The sequence below is a fragment of the Oncorhynchus keta genome, chromosome 14 (genome assembly GCF_023373465.1).
Source record: "Oncorhynchus keta strain PuntledgeMale-10-30-2019 chromosome 14, Oket_V2, whole genome shotgun sequence".
Lineage (NCBI taxonomy): Eukaryota > Metazoa > Chordata > Actinopteri > Salmoniformes > Salmonidae > Oncorhynchus > Oncorhynchus keta.
In genome coordinates, this window is record NC_068434.1 from 73,966,374 (window position 1) to 73,981,247 (window position 14,874).

Here is a 14,874-nt window from a genome sequence, read left to right on the forward strand (position 1 = left end):
ACTACTCCATATAGCAGAGCTGCAGGGCTACTACTCCTTATAGCAGAGCTGCAGGGCTACTACTCCTTATAGAAGGAATGCAGGGCTACTACTCCTTATAGCAGAGCTGCAGGGCTACTACTCCTTACAAAAGAGCTGCAGGGCTACTACTCCTTACAGAAGAGCTGCAGGGCTACTACTCCCCATAGAAGCGCTGCAGGGCTACAACTCCTTACAGCAGAGCTGCAGGGCTATTACTCCCTATAGCAGAGCTGCAGGGCTACTACTCTATATAGCAGAGCTGCAGGGCTACTACTCCTTATAGCAGAGCTGCAGGGCTACTACTCCTTATAGCAGAGCTGCAGGGCTACTACTCCATATAGCAGAGCTGCAGGGCTACTACTCCTTATAGCAGAGCTGCAGGGCTACTACTCCTTATAGAAGGAATGCAGGACTACTACTCCTTATAGAAGGAATGCAGGGCTACTACTCCTTATAGCAGAGCTGCAGGGCTACTACTCCTTATAGCAGAGCTACAACTCCTTACAGCAGAGCTGCAGGTCTACTACTCCTTATAGCAGAGCTGCAGGTCTCTACTACTCCTTATAGAAGAGCTACAGGGCTACTACTCCGTATAGTAGAGCTGCAGGGCTACTACTCTATATAGCAGAGCTGCAGGGCTACAACTCCTATAGCAGAGCTGCAGGGCTACTACTCCTTATAGCAGAGCTGCAGGGCTACTACTCCATATAGCAGAGCTGCAGGGCTACTACTGCTTATAGCAGAGCTGCAGGGATACTACTCCTTATAGAAGGAATGTAGGACTACTACTCATTATAGAAGGAATGCAGGGCTACTACTCCTTATAGCAGAGCTGCAGGGCTACTACTCCTTATAGCAGAGCTGCAGGGCTACTACTCCTTACAAAAGAGCTGCAGGGCAACTACTCCTTATAGAAGGGCTACAGGGCTACTACTCCGTATAGTAGAGCTGCAGGACTACTTATAGAAGGAATGCAGGGCTACTACTCCTTATAGCAGAGCTGCAGGGCTACTACTCCTTATAGCAGAGCTGCAGGGCTACTACTCCTTACAAAAGAGCTGCAGGGCTACTACTCCTTACAGAAGAGCTGCAGGGCTACTACTCCCCATAGAAGTGCTGAAGGGCTACAACTCCTTACAGCAGAGCTGCAGGGGCTATTACTCCCTATAGCAGAGCTGCAGTTCTACTACTCCTTATAGAAGAGCTACAGGGCTACTACTCCGTATAGTAGAGCTGCAGGGCTACTACTCTAGCAGAGCTGCAGGGCTACTACTGCTTATAGCAGAGCTGCAGGGCTACTACTTATAGCAGAGCTGCAGGGCTACTACTCCTTATAGCAGAGCTGCAGGGCTACTACTCCTTATAGAAGGAATGCAGGACTACTACTCCTTATAGAAGGAATGCAGGGCTACTACTCCTTATAGCAGAGCTGCAGGGCTACTACTCCTTATAGCAGAGCTGCAGGGCTACTACTCCTTACAAAAGAGCTGCAGGGCTACTACTCCTTATAGAAGACCTGCAGGGCTACTACTCCCCATAGAAGCGCTTCAGGGCTACAACTCCTTACAGCAGAGCTGCAGGGCTATTACTCCCTAGCAGAGCTGCAGGTCTACTACTCCTTATAGCAGAGCTGCAGGTCTCTACTACTCCTTATAGAAGAGCTACAGGGCTACTACTCCGTATAGTAGAGCTGCAGGGCTACTACTCTATATAGCAGAGCTGCAGGGCTACTACTCCTTATAGCAGAGCTGCAGGGCTACTACTCCTTATAGCAGAGCTGCAGTGCTACTACTCCATATAGCAGAGCTGCAGGGCTACTACTCCTTATAGCAGAGCTGCAGGGCTACTACTCCTTATAGAAGGAATGCAGGACTACTACTCCTTATAGCAGAGCTGCAGGGGTACTACTCCTTACAGAAGAGCTGCAGGGCTACTACTCCCTATAGAAGCGCTGCAGGGCTACAACTCCTTACAGCAGAGCTGCAGGGCTATTACTCCCTATAGCAGAGCTGCAGGTATCTACTACTCCTTATAGAAGAGCTACAGGGCTACTACTCCGTATAGTAGAGCTGCAGGGCTACTACTCTATATAGCAGAGCTGCAGGGCTACTACTCCTTATAGCAGAGCTGCAGGGCTACTACTCCTTATAGCAGAGCTGCAGGGCTACTACTCCATATAGCAGAGCTGCAGGGCTACTACTCCTTATAGAAGAGCTACAGGGCTACTACTCCGTATAGTAGAGCTGCAGGGCTACTACTCTATATAGCAGAGCTACAGGGCTACTACTCCATATAGCAGAGCTGCAGGGCTACTACTCCTTATAGCAGAGCTGCAGGGCTACTACTCCTTATAGCAGAGCTGCAGGGCTACTACTACATATAGCAGAGCTGCAGGGCTACTACTCCTTATAGCAGAGCTGCAGGGCTACTACTCCTTATAGAAGGAATGCAGGACTACTACTCCTTATAGAAGGAATGCAGGGCTACTACTCCTTATAGCAGAGCTGCAGGGCTACTACTCCATATAGCAGAGCTGCAGGGCTACTACTCCTTATAGAAGAGCTACAGGGCTACTACTCCGTATAGTAGAGCTGCAGGGCTACTACTCTATATAGCAGAGCTACAGGGCTACTACTCCATATAGCAGAGCTGCAGGGCTACTACTCCTTATAGCAGAGCTGCAGGGCTACTACTCCTTATAGCAGAGCTGCAGGGCTACTACTCCCCATAGAAGCGCTTCAGGGCTACAACTCCTTACAGCAGAGCTGCAGGGCTATTACTCCCTATAGCAGAGCTGCAGGTCTACTACTCCTTATAGCAGAGCTGCAGGTCTCTACTACTCCTTATAGAAGGAATGCAGGACTACTACTCCTTATAGCAGAGCTAGGGCTACTACTCCTTACAGAAGAGCTGCAGGGCTACTACTCCCCATAGAGCGCTGCAGGGCTACAACTCCTTACAGCAGAGCTGCAGGGCTATTACTCCCTATAGCAGAGCTGCAGGTATCTACTACTCCTTATAGAAGAGCTACAGGGCTACTACTCCGTATAGTAGAGCTGCAGGGCTACTACTCTATATAGCAGCGCTGCAGGGCTACTACTCCTTATAGCAGAGCTGCAGGGCTACTACTCCTTATAGCAGAGCTGCAGGGCTACTACTCTATATAGCAGAGCTGCAGGGCTACTACTCCTTATAGAAGAGCTACAGGGCTACTACTCCGTATAGCAGGCTGCTACTCTATATAGCAGAGCTACAGGGCTACTACTCCATGTAGCAGAGCTGCAGGGCTACTACTCCTTATAGCAGAGCTGCAGGGCTACTACTCCTTATAGCAGAGCTGCAGGGCTACTACTCCATATAGCAGAGCTGCAGGGCTACTACTCCTTATAGCAGAGCTGCAGGGCTACTACTCCTTATAGAAGGAATGCAGGACTACTACTCCATATAGAAGGAATGCAGGGCTACTACTCCTATAGCAGAGCTGCAGGGCTACTACTCCATATAGCAGAGCTGCAGGGCTACTACTCCTTATAGAAGAGCTACAGGGCTACTACTCCGTATAGTAGAGCTGCAGGGCTACTACTCTATATAGCAGAGCTACAGGGCTACTACTCCATATAGCAGAGCTGCAGGGCTACTACTCCTTATAGCAGAGCTGCAGGGCTACTACTCCTTATAGCAGAGCTGCAGGGCTACTACTCCCCATAGAAGCGCTTCAGAGCTACAACTCCTTACAGCAGAGCTGCAGGGCTATTACTCCCTATAGCAGAGCTGCAGGTCTACTACTCCTTATAGCAGAGCTGCAGGTCTCTACTACTCCTTATAGAAGAGCTACAGGGCTACTACTCTATATAGCAGAGCTGCAGGGCTACTACTCCTTATAGCAGAGCTGCAGGGCTACTACTCCTTATAGCAGAGCTGCAGGGCTACTACTCCATATAGCAGAGCTGCAGGGCTACTACTCCTTATAGCAGAGCTGCAGGGCTACTACTCCTTATAGAAGGAATGCAGGACTACTACTCCTTATAGCAGAGCTGCAGGGCTACTACTCCTTACAGAAGAGCTGCAGGGCTACTACTCCCCATAGAAGCGCTGCAGGGCTACAACTCCTTACAGCAGAGCTGCAGGGCTATTACTCCCTATAGCAGAGCTGCAGGTATCTACTACTCCTCATAGAAGAGCTACAGGGCTACTACTCCGTATAGTAGAGCTGCAGGGCTACTACTCTATATAGCAGAGCTGCAGGGCTACTACTCCTTATAGCAGAGCTGCAGGGCTACTACTCCATATAGCAGAGCTACAGGGCTACTACTCCATATAGCAGAGCTGCAGGGCTACTACTCCTTATAGCAGAGCTGCAGGGCTACTACTCCTTATAGCAGAGCTGCAGGGCTACTACTCCATATAGCAGAGCTGCAGGGCTACTACTCCGTATAGTAGAGCTGCAGGGCTACTACTCTATATAGCAGAGCTGCAGGGCTACTACTCCTTATAGCAGAGCTGCAGGGCTACTACTCCATATAGCAGAGCTGCAGGGCTACTACTCCTTATAGCAGAGCTGCAGGGCTACTACTCCTTATAGCAGAGCTGCAGGGCTACTACTCCATATAGCAGAGCTGCAGGGCTACTACTCCTTATAGAAGAGCTACAGGGCTACTACTCCTTATAGAAGGAATGCAGGACTACTACTCCTTATAGAAGGAATGCAGGGCTACTACTCCTTATAGCAGAGCTGCAGGGCTACTACTCCTTATAGCAGAGCTACAACTCCTTACAGCAGAGCTGCAGGTCTACTACTCCTTATAGCAGAGCTGCAGGTCTCTACTACTCCTTATAGAAGAGCTACAGGGCTACTACTCCGTATAGTAGAGCTGCAGGGCTACTACTCTATATAGCAGAGCTGCAGGGCTACAACTCCTTATAGCAGAGCTGCAGGGCTACTACTCCTTATAGCAGAGCTGCAGGGCTACTACTCCATATAGCAGAGCTGCAGGGCTACTACTGCTTATAGCAGAGCTGCAGGGATACTACTCTTATAGAAGGAATGTGGGACTACTACTCATTATAGAAGGAATGCAGGGCTACTACTCTTATAGCAGAGCTGCAGGGCTACTACTCCTTATAGCAGAGCTGCAGGGCTACTACTCCTTACAAAAGAGCTGCAGGGCAACTACTCATATAGAAGGGCTACAGGGCTACTACTCCGTATAGTAGAGCTGCAGGACTACTACTCCTTATAGAAGGAATGCAGGGCTACTACTCCTTATAGCAGAGCTGCAGGGCTACTACTCCTTATAGCAGAGCTGCAGGGCTACTACTCCTTACAAAGAGCTGCAGGGCTACTACTCCTTACAGAAGAGCTGCAGGGCTACTACTCCCCATAGAAGTGCTGAAGGGCTACAACTCCTTACAGCAGAGCTGCAGGGCTATTACTCCCTATAGCAGAGCTGCAGTTCTACTACTCCTTATAGAAGAGCTACAGGGCTACTACTCTGTATAGCAGAGCTGCAGGGCTACTACTCTATATAGCAGAGCTGCAGGGCTACTACTGCTTATAGCAGAGCTGCAGGGCTACTACTCCTTATAGCAGAGCTGCAGGGCTACTACTCCTTATAGCAGAGCTGCAGGGCTACTACTCCTTATAGAAGGAATGCAGGACTACTACTCCTTATAGAAGGAATGCAGGGCTACTACTCCTTATAGCAGAGCTGCAGGGCTTATAGCAGAGCTGCAGGGCTACTACTCCTTACAAAAGAGCTGCAGGGCTACTACTCCTTATAGAAGACCTGCAGGGCTACTACTCCCCATAGAAGCGCAGGGCTACAACTCCTTACAGCAGAGCTGCAGGGCTATTACTCCCTATAGCAGAGCTGCAGGTCTACTACTCCTTATAGCAGAGCTGCAGGTCTCTACTACTCCTTATAGAAGAGCTACAGGGCTACTACTCCGTATAGTAGAGCTGCAGGGCTACTACTCTATATAGCAGAGCTGCAGGGCTTATAGCAGAGCTGCAGGGCTACTACTCCTTATAGCAGAGCTGCAGTGCTACTACTCCATATAGCAGAGCTGCAGGGCTACTACTCCTTATAGCAGAGCTGCAGGGCTACTACTCCTTATAGAAGGAATGCAGGACTACTACTCCTTATAGCAGAGCTGCAGGGCTACTACTCCTTACAGAAGAGCTGCAGGGCTACTACTCCCCATAGAAGCGCTGCAGGGCTACAACTCCTTACAGCAGAGCTGCAGGGCTATTACTCCCTATAGCAGAGCTGCAGGTATCTACTACTCCTCATAGAAGAGCTACAGGGCTACTACTCCGTATAGTAGAGCTGCAGGGCTACTACTCTATATAGCAGAGCTGCAGGGCTACTACTCCTTATAGCAGAGCTGCAGGGCTACTCCTTATAGCAGAGCTGCAGGGCTACTACTTATAGCAGAGCTGCAGGGCTACTACTCCTTATAGAAGAGCTACAGGGCTACTACTCCGTATAGTAGAGCTGCAGGGCTACTACTCTATATAGCAGAGCTACAGGGCTACTACTCCATATAGCAGAGCTGCAGGGCTACTACTCCTTATAGCAGAGCTGCAGGGCTACTACTCATTATAGCAGAGCTGCAGGGCTACTACTACATATAGCAGAGCTGCAGGGCTACTACTCCTTATAGCAGAGCTGCAGGGCTACTACTCCTTATAGAAGGAATGCAGGCTTATAGAAGGAATGCAGGGCTACTACTCCTTATAGCAGAGCTGCAGGGCTACTACTCCATATAGCAGAGCTGCAGGGCTACTACTCCTTATAGAAGAGCTACAGGGCTACTACTCCGTATAGTAGAGCTGCAGGGCTACTACTCTATATAGCAGAGCTACAGGGCTACTACTCCATATAGCAGAGCTGCAGGGCTACTACTCCTTATAGCAGAGCTGCAGGGCTACTACTCCTTATAGCAGAGCTGCAGGGCTACTACTCCCCATAGAAGCGCTTCAGGGCTACAACTCCTTACAGCAGAGCTGCAGGGCTATTACTCCCTATAGCAGAGCTGCAGGTCTACTACTCCTTATAGCAGAGCTGCAGGTCTCTACTACTCCTTATAGAAGGAATGCAGGACTACTACTCCTTATAGCAGAGCTGCAGGGCTACTACTCCTTACAGAAGAGCTGCAGGGCTACTACTCCCCATAGAAGCGCTGCAGGGCTACAACTCCTTACAGCAGAGCTGCAGGGCTATTACTCCCTATAGCAGAGCTGCAGGTATCTACTACTCCTTATAGAAGAGCTACAGGGCTACTACTCCGTATAGTAGAGCTGCAGGGCTACTACTCTATATAGCAGCGCTGCAGGGCTACTACTCCTTATAGCAGAGCTGCAGGGCTACTACTCCTTATAGCAGAGCTGCAGGGCTACTACTCTATATAGCAGAGCTGCAGGGCTACTACTCCTTATAGAAGAGCTACAGGGCTACTACTCCGTATAGTAGAGCTGCAGGGCTACTACTCTATATAGCAGAGCTACAGGGCTACTACTCCATGTAGCAGAGCTGCAGGGCTACTACTCCTTATAGCAGAGCTGCAGGGCTACTACTCCTTATAGCAGAGCTGCAGGGCTACTACTCCATATAGCAGAGCTGCAGGGCTACTACTCCTTATAGCAGAGCTGCAGGGCTACTACTCCTTATAGAAGGAATGCAGGCTTATAGAAGGAATGCAGGGCTACTACTCCTTATAGCAGAGCTGCAGGGCTACTACTCCATATAGCAGAGCTGCAGGGCTACTACTCCTTATAGAAGAGCTACAGGGCTACTACTCCGTATAGTAGAGCTGCAGGGCTACTACTCTATATAGCAGAGCTACAGGGCTACTACTCCATATAGCAGAGCTGCAGGGCTACTACTCCTTATAGCAGAGCTGCAGGGCTACTACTCCATATAGCAGAGCTGCAGGGCTACTACTCCTTATAGAAGAGCTACAGGGCTACTACTCCGTATAGTAGAGCTGCAGGGCTACTACTCTATATAGCAGAGCTACAGGGCTACTACTCCTTATAGCAGAGCTGCAGGGCTACTACTCCTTATAGCAGAGCTGCAGGGCTACTACTCCTTATAGCAGAGCTGCAGGGCTACTACTCCTTATAGCAGAGCTGCAGGGCTACTACTCCATATAGCAGAGCTGCAGGGCTACTACTCCTTATAGAAGAGCTACAGGGCTACTACTCCTTATAGAAGAGCTACAGGGCTACTACTCCGTATAGTAGAGCTGCAGGGCTACTACTCTATATAGCAGAGCTACAGGGCTACTACTCCTTATAGCAGAGCTGCAGGGCTACTACTCCTTATAGCAGAGCTGCAGGGCTACTACTCCTTATAGCAGAGCTGCAGGGCTACTACTCCTTATAGCAGAGCTGCAGGGCTACTACTCCTTATAGAACGAATGCAAGACTACTACTCCTTATAGAAGGAATGCAGGACTACTACTCCTTATAGAAGAGCTGCAAAGCTACTACTCCCCATAGAAGTGCTGCAGGGCTACAACTCCGTATAGAAGGGCTGCAGGGCTACTACTCCTTATAGAAGAGCTGCAGGGCTACTACTCCTTATAGAAGAGCTGCAGGGCTACTACTCCTTATAGAAGAGCTGCAGGGCTACTACTCCTTATAGCAGAGCTGCAGGGCTACTACTCCTTATAGAAGAGGTACAGGGCTACTACTCCGTATAGCAGAGCTGCAGGGCTACTACTCTGTATAGCAGAGCTGCAGGGCTTCTACTCCTTATAGCATAGCTGCAGGGCTACTACTCCTTATAGAAGGAATGCAGGACTACCACTCCTTATAGAAGAGCTGCAGGGCTGTTGGTAGCAAACACAGTTTATAATAAGCTCTGCACCCCAACATGGCTAAACAGACTGGAAGGCTTCCTGCCACTGTAGTCTATGGGGCTTAAGAGATCTGCATCCTGATCCAAGTGTGCCTGCAAAAAGGTAGAGAGATTGAGAGAGAAAAAGAAAGACCCATCCAATAAACCTATAACACACTATAATTTCGGTCCTGAACACCCCCAACCATTGCGCTACAAAGTGTGCCCCCTTACACAAATACAACCTCCCCTCCCCTCCACCCACATAGCATTCTTCCCTAGGCAACGGTGTCACCAGCAGCCTAGCTGACCCCCTGGGACCCACATGAGTCAGGACCTCTTGGATTGATTGGAATAAAGATTGCTGGTGACTCGCTCTGCTCTTCAAAAGAGATCAAACAACTGTCCTCCCTCACACCTGTTCTCCCTGTGTGACGCACGTAGTGCCTAGCTCGGTAACAGCCATTGAGAAGATCTCTCTGTAGAGATCTCAGAGGAAGGCAAAAAAAAACTAAAATGCATTAAAAATTATGATCCATCCTCAATCTGTGCATGAGTGTGTGTGCATGTGTGTGAACGAGATGGGCTGGGGGATGGGCATAAAATGAGGTAGGGTGGGAAACGAAATCAAAAGCAACAAAGGGGAGGAGGAAAACGGGAGGGAAGAGAGAACGGGGGGCTCGTGTGAGAAAGAGAAGTTGTCACTCTCTTGTCAGAGCGGCAGCCGCACCCTACGCCAGACGCATCTCTCTCCTCCTTATTAATAGTAATCTCATCAGGAAATGGGTGCGAGAGGCATCCAAAACACAGACAGGAGAGGATGATGCTTGAGATTAGAGCCATTGTGATTTTTCCCCAGACAAATAGGTCCCACAGGAAGACGGGGGCTTAACATTTCCCTACCGTTTCTGCCCTGAGCCTCTAAAACAATGTAGGGAATTAACGAGGGTACCTGCCACCACGCTGGCCAGCTGCTGTGTCCGGGTGATGGGGTAGACACTGCGTGCCTCCACCATGGCCGAGGCTATTTTCCTGGTGTGCCTTTCCTCCCCATAGGCAGTGAGGATGGACGCAAGCGCCTGTTGATCTAAGGCGTTCACAACGTCAGCAGCGCAGGGCATGTCGGGGTACCTACGCACAAAGAAGAGCCCAATTAGGCTGCTTGACGTCACGTCCTTGCTGACAGCGGTGAAGCCTGACATATCTCAGACACAGCTGAAAACCTCTGTGGCTAACAAGAGCGATGTAGCCAGCGGCAGAGCCGTATTTCTATATTTGCCAGTTCATTTGTCTCCATTCACTCATTGACAGGTTATCGGTACATCTCTTTAGAGAAACATAATTAGTGTGGATAAAATACATAACTACAACAATAATAACTACAACAAAGTGTTGGGAGGGCAAGACATGTAATGCTTTAGATGAATAACGTGCCAGTGATCACACATGTCATGTGTTGTTTTAGTTTGTGCTGGAAAACAAATGCAAAAGGTTATGTCAGAGGAAAAATCAACGCTGACCTCTGCATGTTAAAATTCCACATACGCCTCAACAGATTGGAATGCAAAGAAAAGGAGCAGGCACACAAACATCACCTGTACAGTAGACCTTGAAATAGACAGTGTAGACGACTATCTATGAACTTGAGATCTGCCATATGAACAATTATTGAAAGGGGTTCATTGGACATTTCAACTAGGATAACAGAACGAGGGTAATATAATAGAAATAGAAATATTTTTTGTAATGATTACAATAAAATGCCTTCATGAGTTTAATACAATTGTCATACCTTATCATAACCTAAAAACAAAATATATTTTGCTCCATGTCTGCCTATGTTGTCATAAGAGACTTTAAAATATGTAGCTTCAAATGGTGTTTAAAATACATTGCCTACGAGGTTCCTCAAATGGGGCAAAAATTAACCACATAATTGACCGAGATGGGTTTTTACAGTGTAAATGGAAGGTAAAGATAAAGAACAGATCTAAGCCCTTATATGTTGTTCATCTACCACAGCAAGAGTGACTCATTCCTTCATCGAACACTAACATGATATACTAGTTCATGAACCACTCTGCTTTGCTACTGTGAGATGTATCGATGATTTTCATTTTGCTGCTGTAAGGGTTGGCTGATGCTGAGGAATCCTACTGATTATACAATAACAATTGCCGTTCCTTTCCACAGAAACATAATACCTGTCAATTTGAAAAGCTCATGTCAAATCACTGTCAAAGTCCTTGAAGGCAAGGATAGATTGATAGACTACAAATTCCAGGCCTTATGAGTGCTCAATGTACACATATATATATATATATATATATATATATATATATATATATATATATAATTTTCATTATATTTATATACACATCTATGGGAATAAATTGTTGACCCAATTGACTTTCCTCTCATGACAGAAGCAGGGAAATAAAATTGCCACCAGATTATAATATTTCCCAGCATGCAGTAGGAAGGAGGCGCCGTATGTGTGTTGAGAAACACATACTATGTTAGAGTAATCTGGGCTGAAGGTAGTTCAATCTATCCTCCAGACACACAGGCCTATATCATTCATAATCACTGATAGTACCCTATAATACATAGTGATGGACATCAAATTACAATAATGCTTTGTGCAACTGTGGTGGGGTGATAATGCATGGTCCCACCTATCTGCATCCATCCTCATGTCCAGAGGGCCATCCTTACTGAGGGAGAAGCCTCTCTCGGGAAGTCCATCTGCATGGAGGAGCAGCCAGTATCCAGAAGAACAGCATCCACACTACCTGGCTGAAACCTCAGTCTAGACAGCAGGGCTCCCAGCTCACCGAAACGCCTGAGCAACGGTTGCACCCGGCCACTTGGGGAGGGAGGGAGGGAGGGGGAGAAAACCTTTAATCAGATAATTAAATGTCAGGAAAGGGACATGGAGAAATGGGTACAGATTATGTAAACACATTCAACACAGGTCAGAAATACTGTACAAGAATTTGTACAAGAACTCCTGTTAACACTTCCTGTTTGTTATGAATGCTAATGAGACAAATAAAAAGCACTATAAAAACCTTTTAAGCAAAAGTGGTTGACAGAAAAAGTAACATTTTCCTTGCTGTTCAACACCCGTCTCCTCTGGACCCAATCCCCATGCAAATCCTTCCTGTACAAAACACAGCCCTGTACAAGACACAGCCTCCTGCCTCGACACACAGCCCTGTACAAGACACAGCCTCCTGCCTCGACACACAGCCCTGTACAAGACACAGCCTCCTGCCTCGACACACAGCCCTGTACAAGACACAGCCTCCTGCCTCGACACACAGCCCTGTACAAGACACAGCCTCCTGCCTCGACACACAGCCCTGTACAAGACACAGCCTCCTGCCTCGACACACAGCCCTGTACAAGACACAGCCTCCTGCCTCGACACACAGCCCTGTACAAGACACAGCCTCCTGCCTCGACACACAGCCATGTACAAGACACAGCCTCCTGCCTCGACACACAGCCATGTACAAGACACAGCCTCCTGCCTCGACACACAGCCATGTACAAGACACAGCCTCCTGCCTCGACACACAGCCCTGTACAAGACACAGCCTCCTGCCTCGACACACAGCCATGTACAAGACACAGCCTCCTGCCTCGACACACAGCCATGTACAAGACACAGCCTCCTGCCTCGACACACAGCTCTGTACAAGACACAGCCTCCTGCCTCGACACACAGCTCTGTACAAGACACAGCCTCCTGCCTCGACACACAGCCCTGTACAAGACACAGCCTCCTGCCTCGACACACAGCCATGTACAAGACACAGCCTCCTGCCTCGACACACAGCCCTGTACAAGACACAGCCTCCTGCCTCGACACACAGCCCTGTACAAGACACAGCCCCCTGCCGCACACACAGGTGGTGGGATCTTCCCACCACGGTCATGCATTTTTCATGTGACCTTTTCAGTGAGCACAGAGATGATGGCTGGTGAGAGCTAGAGGGGCAGCCATAAATCAGCCTGAGGGGCCAACAGGGCCACCCAATACTGGCAGACAGACAGAGACGGGGTCTTAGACACCACACCAACCTGACTTATAACATCTTCCACATCTCAGCACCGCAGACAATTGCGATTCCGCCGCATCTAACCTCCTCTAGTCTCCTCTCAATAGTCTTGTTGAAATGAAATAAAAGACCCCCCATTGCTGCAATAAAGATATAATAGCAGTGGCCATCTCGATAAGGTCTCTCCCACTAACGACTTAGCAAGCAGGCCTTGGGGTCCTTGTGTTCATACACCCACTGACGCTTGAGAGACCAAGGGTTGAGTGGAGCATCTCGCCCGCACTGTCAGGCCAGGGCTTTTCCTTATCATGCTCGAGAAGTTTTTCATTCTTCGCTGCAGTCATTAATATGCTGTAAAATCTATAGCAAGGCATTCTCCACACCCACGTGCTTCACAGACTCGTCCACCCCCTCCCGGTCCCATCTCAACAGAGCAGTGCCCCCAGACAGAGCAACCATGCCTACTGTGTACCAACGCAGTACACAGTAAGACCTTATGTCAATATGCTGAGAATGTATGGCTTCTGCAGCTCATTGGTTTGAGACCATTTTCATCAATCAGGACTCTTGATGTATTTCACTCCCTTCAGAGACTGAAGTCCCCTAAAAAGTTACATTGAGTATAAAATGTAATAAAGTGTAGGAAAACTGAAGGGATATCATATTATCCATACATTGTTTCATGGACATAACATCTACATTTACAAACCTTTGTTATCCCCCTAATTCAATGAAAGTTGGTTACCATGGTAAACTATACTGTGTGTTGAGATACATTTAATTTCATCCAGGTAGTTGACTTGTTCAAATGCATCGTAAGGTTTAATCATAAACTTGGTTTGGTACAGATGGTGTCGTGTCAACTCTTCTAGCCTCCTCCACAAATCTTATATTGTCTTCAGCAATAAGGCAGGCAGGCAAGGAGAGGAGGTGGATTAAGTAATGAAGAGACAAAGACCCTAACAAACTGTTCTCATAGTAGTTATGGGAAGGGATTTTAATCTATGGATTTTATTCATTGATAATTGCAAGAGATAAGGAAATGGCCAACTTGGCCAGTGTCTCATCATTAGTAACTATTTTCAGTTACTATATTTAAGTTCCGGGTATTTTTTTTCTACACACCCTCATCTATGCCGTTGAACTCACCTTCCCCTACACGCTGAGGAGACTCCGATGCTCTCTTTCTGTAAGACACAGAAGGATTTAAGAATATACAAAACAGTTAACGTTTTTTTTAATGATTTACTTCTTTATGTGCCTTAGACACATGGTGGGATATATACATTCCTTATGTAAGGTGTTATATTATTAAACATGCCCAGTTTCAGTAGTGTGTGCATGTGTGTGTGGTCCAAGTATAGGCGTATAATTGCTTTAGAGAACTGATCTATATGTAGTTATGCAACCCACAACATTAACATCATTCTTAACTTATAACTGAATAAAAGGTTAGTTGGTGTTTTAAATGTCATCTCCCCTGGCCCACCTACAACATGTTAAATGATTGAAGAGAAGGCCACATTGGGGCATATGGTGGATTGAATGACCTTAAGTAATGCTGGGGGATGCCCTGCCCTGCTGAGTGAGGTAACAGGGCTCTAGGCAGGGAAACCTTGTTAAAAAAATAAAATGATGAACTGGTTATTGTTACAACCCCTCTTCATCACGTGCATGTGTCAAACTAGGGCCAGTAGGGACACTCTTCCCTCTGCACAAGGTAGACCCCAATGCCCCAGGGTGGTGACTGGGGATACTGTCCGGAAGGTTGCAAGTTCAAACCCCCGAGCTGACAAGGTAAAAATCTGTCGTTCTGCCCCTGAACAGGCAGTTTCTAGGAGCACTGTTTCTAGGCCGTCATTGAAAATAAGAATTTGTTCTTAACTGACTTGCCTAGTTAAATAAAGGTAAAATAAAAAAATAAAACACTGAGGTCA

The 14,874-nt window shown here is 47.7% G+C and overlaps 1 protein-coding gene across 1 annotated transcript in view; it reads right to left on the reverse strand.

Moving 5' to 3' along the window:
* LOC118394188 (12S rRNA N4-methylcytidine methyltransferase-like) overlaps window positions 1-14,874 on the reverse strand; it is a 30,354-nt gene that overhangs the window by 8,969 nt on the left and 6,511 nt on the right. The window contains 4 exon segments of the mRNA XM_035787418.2: window positions 9,820-9,998; window positions 11,546-11,609; window positions 11,612-11,736; window positions 14,087-14,124. Of these exon segments, the coding sequence (XP_035643311.1) occupies window positions 9,820-9,998; window positions 11,546-11,609; window positions 11,612-11,736; window positions 14,087-14,124 (406 nt within the window).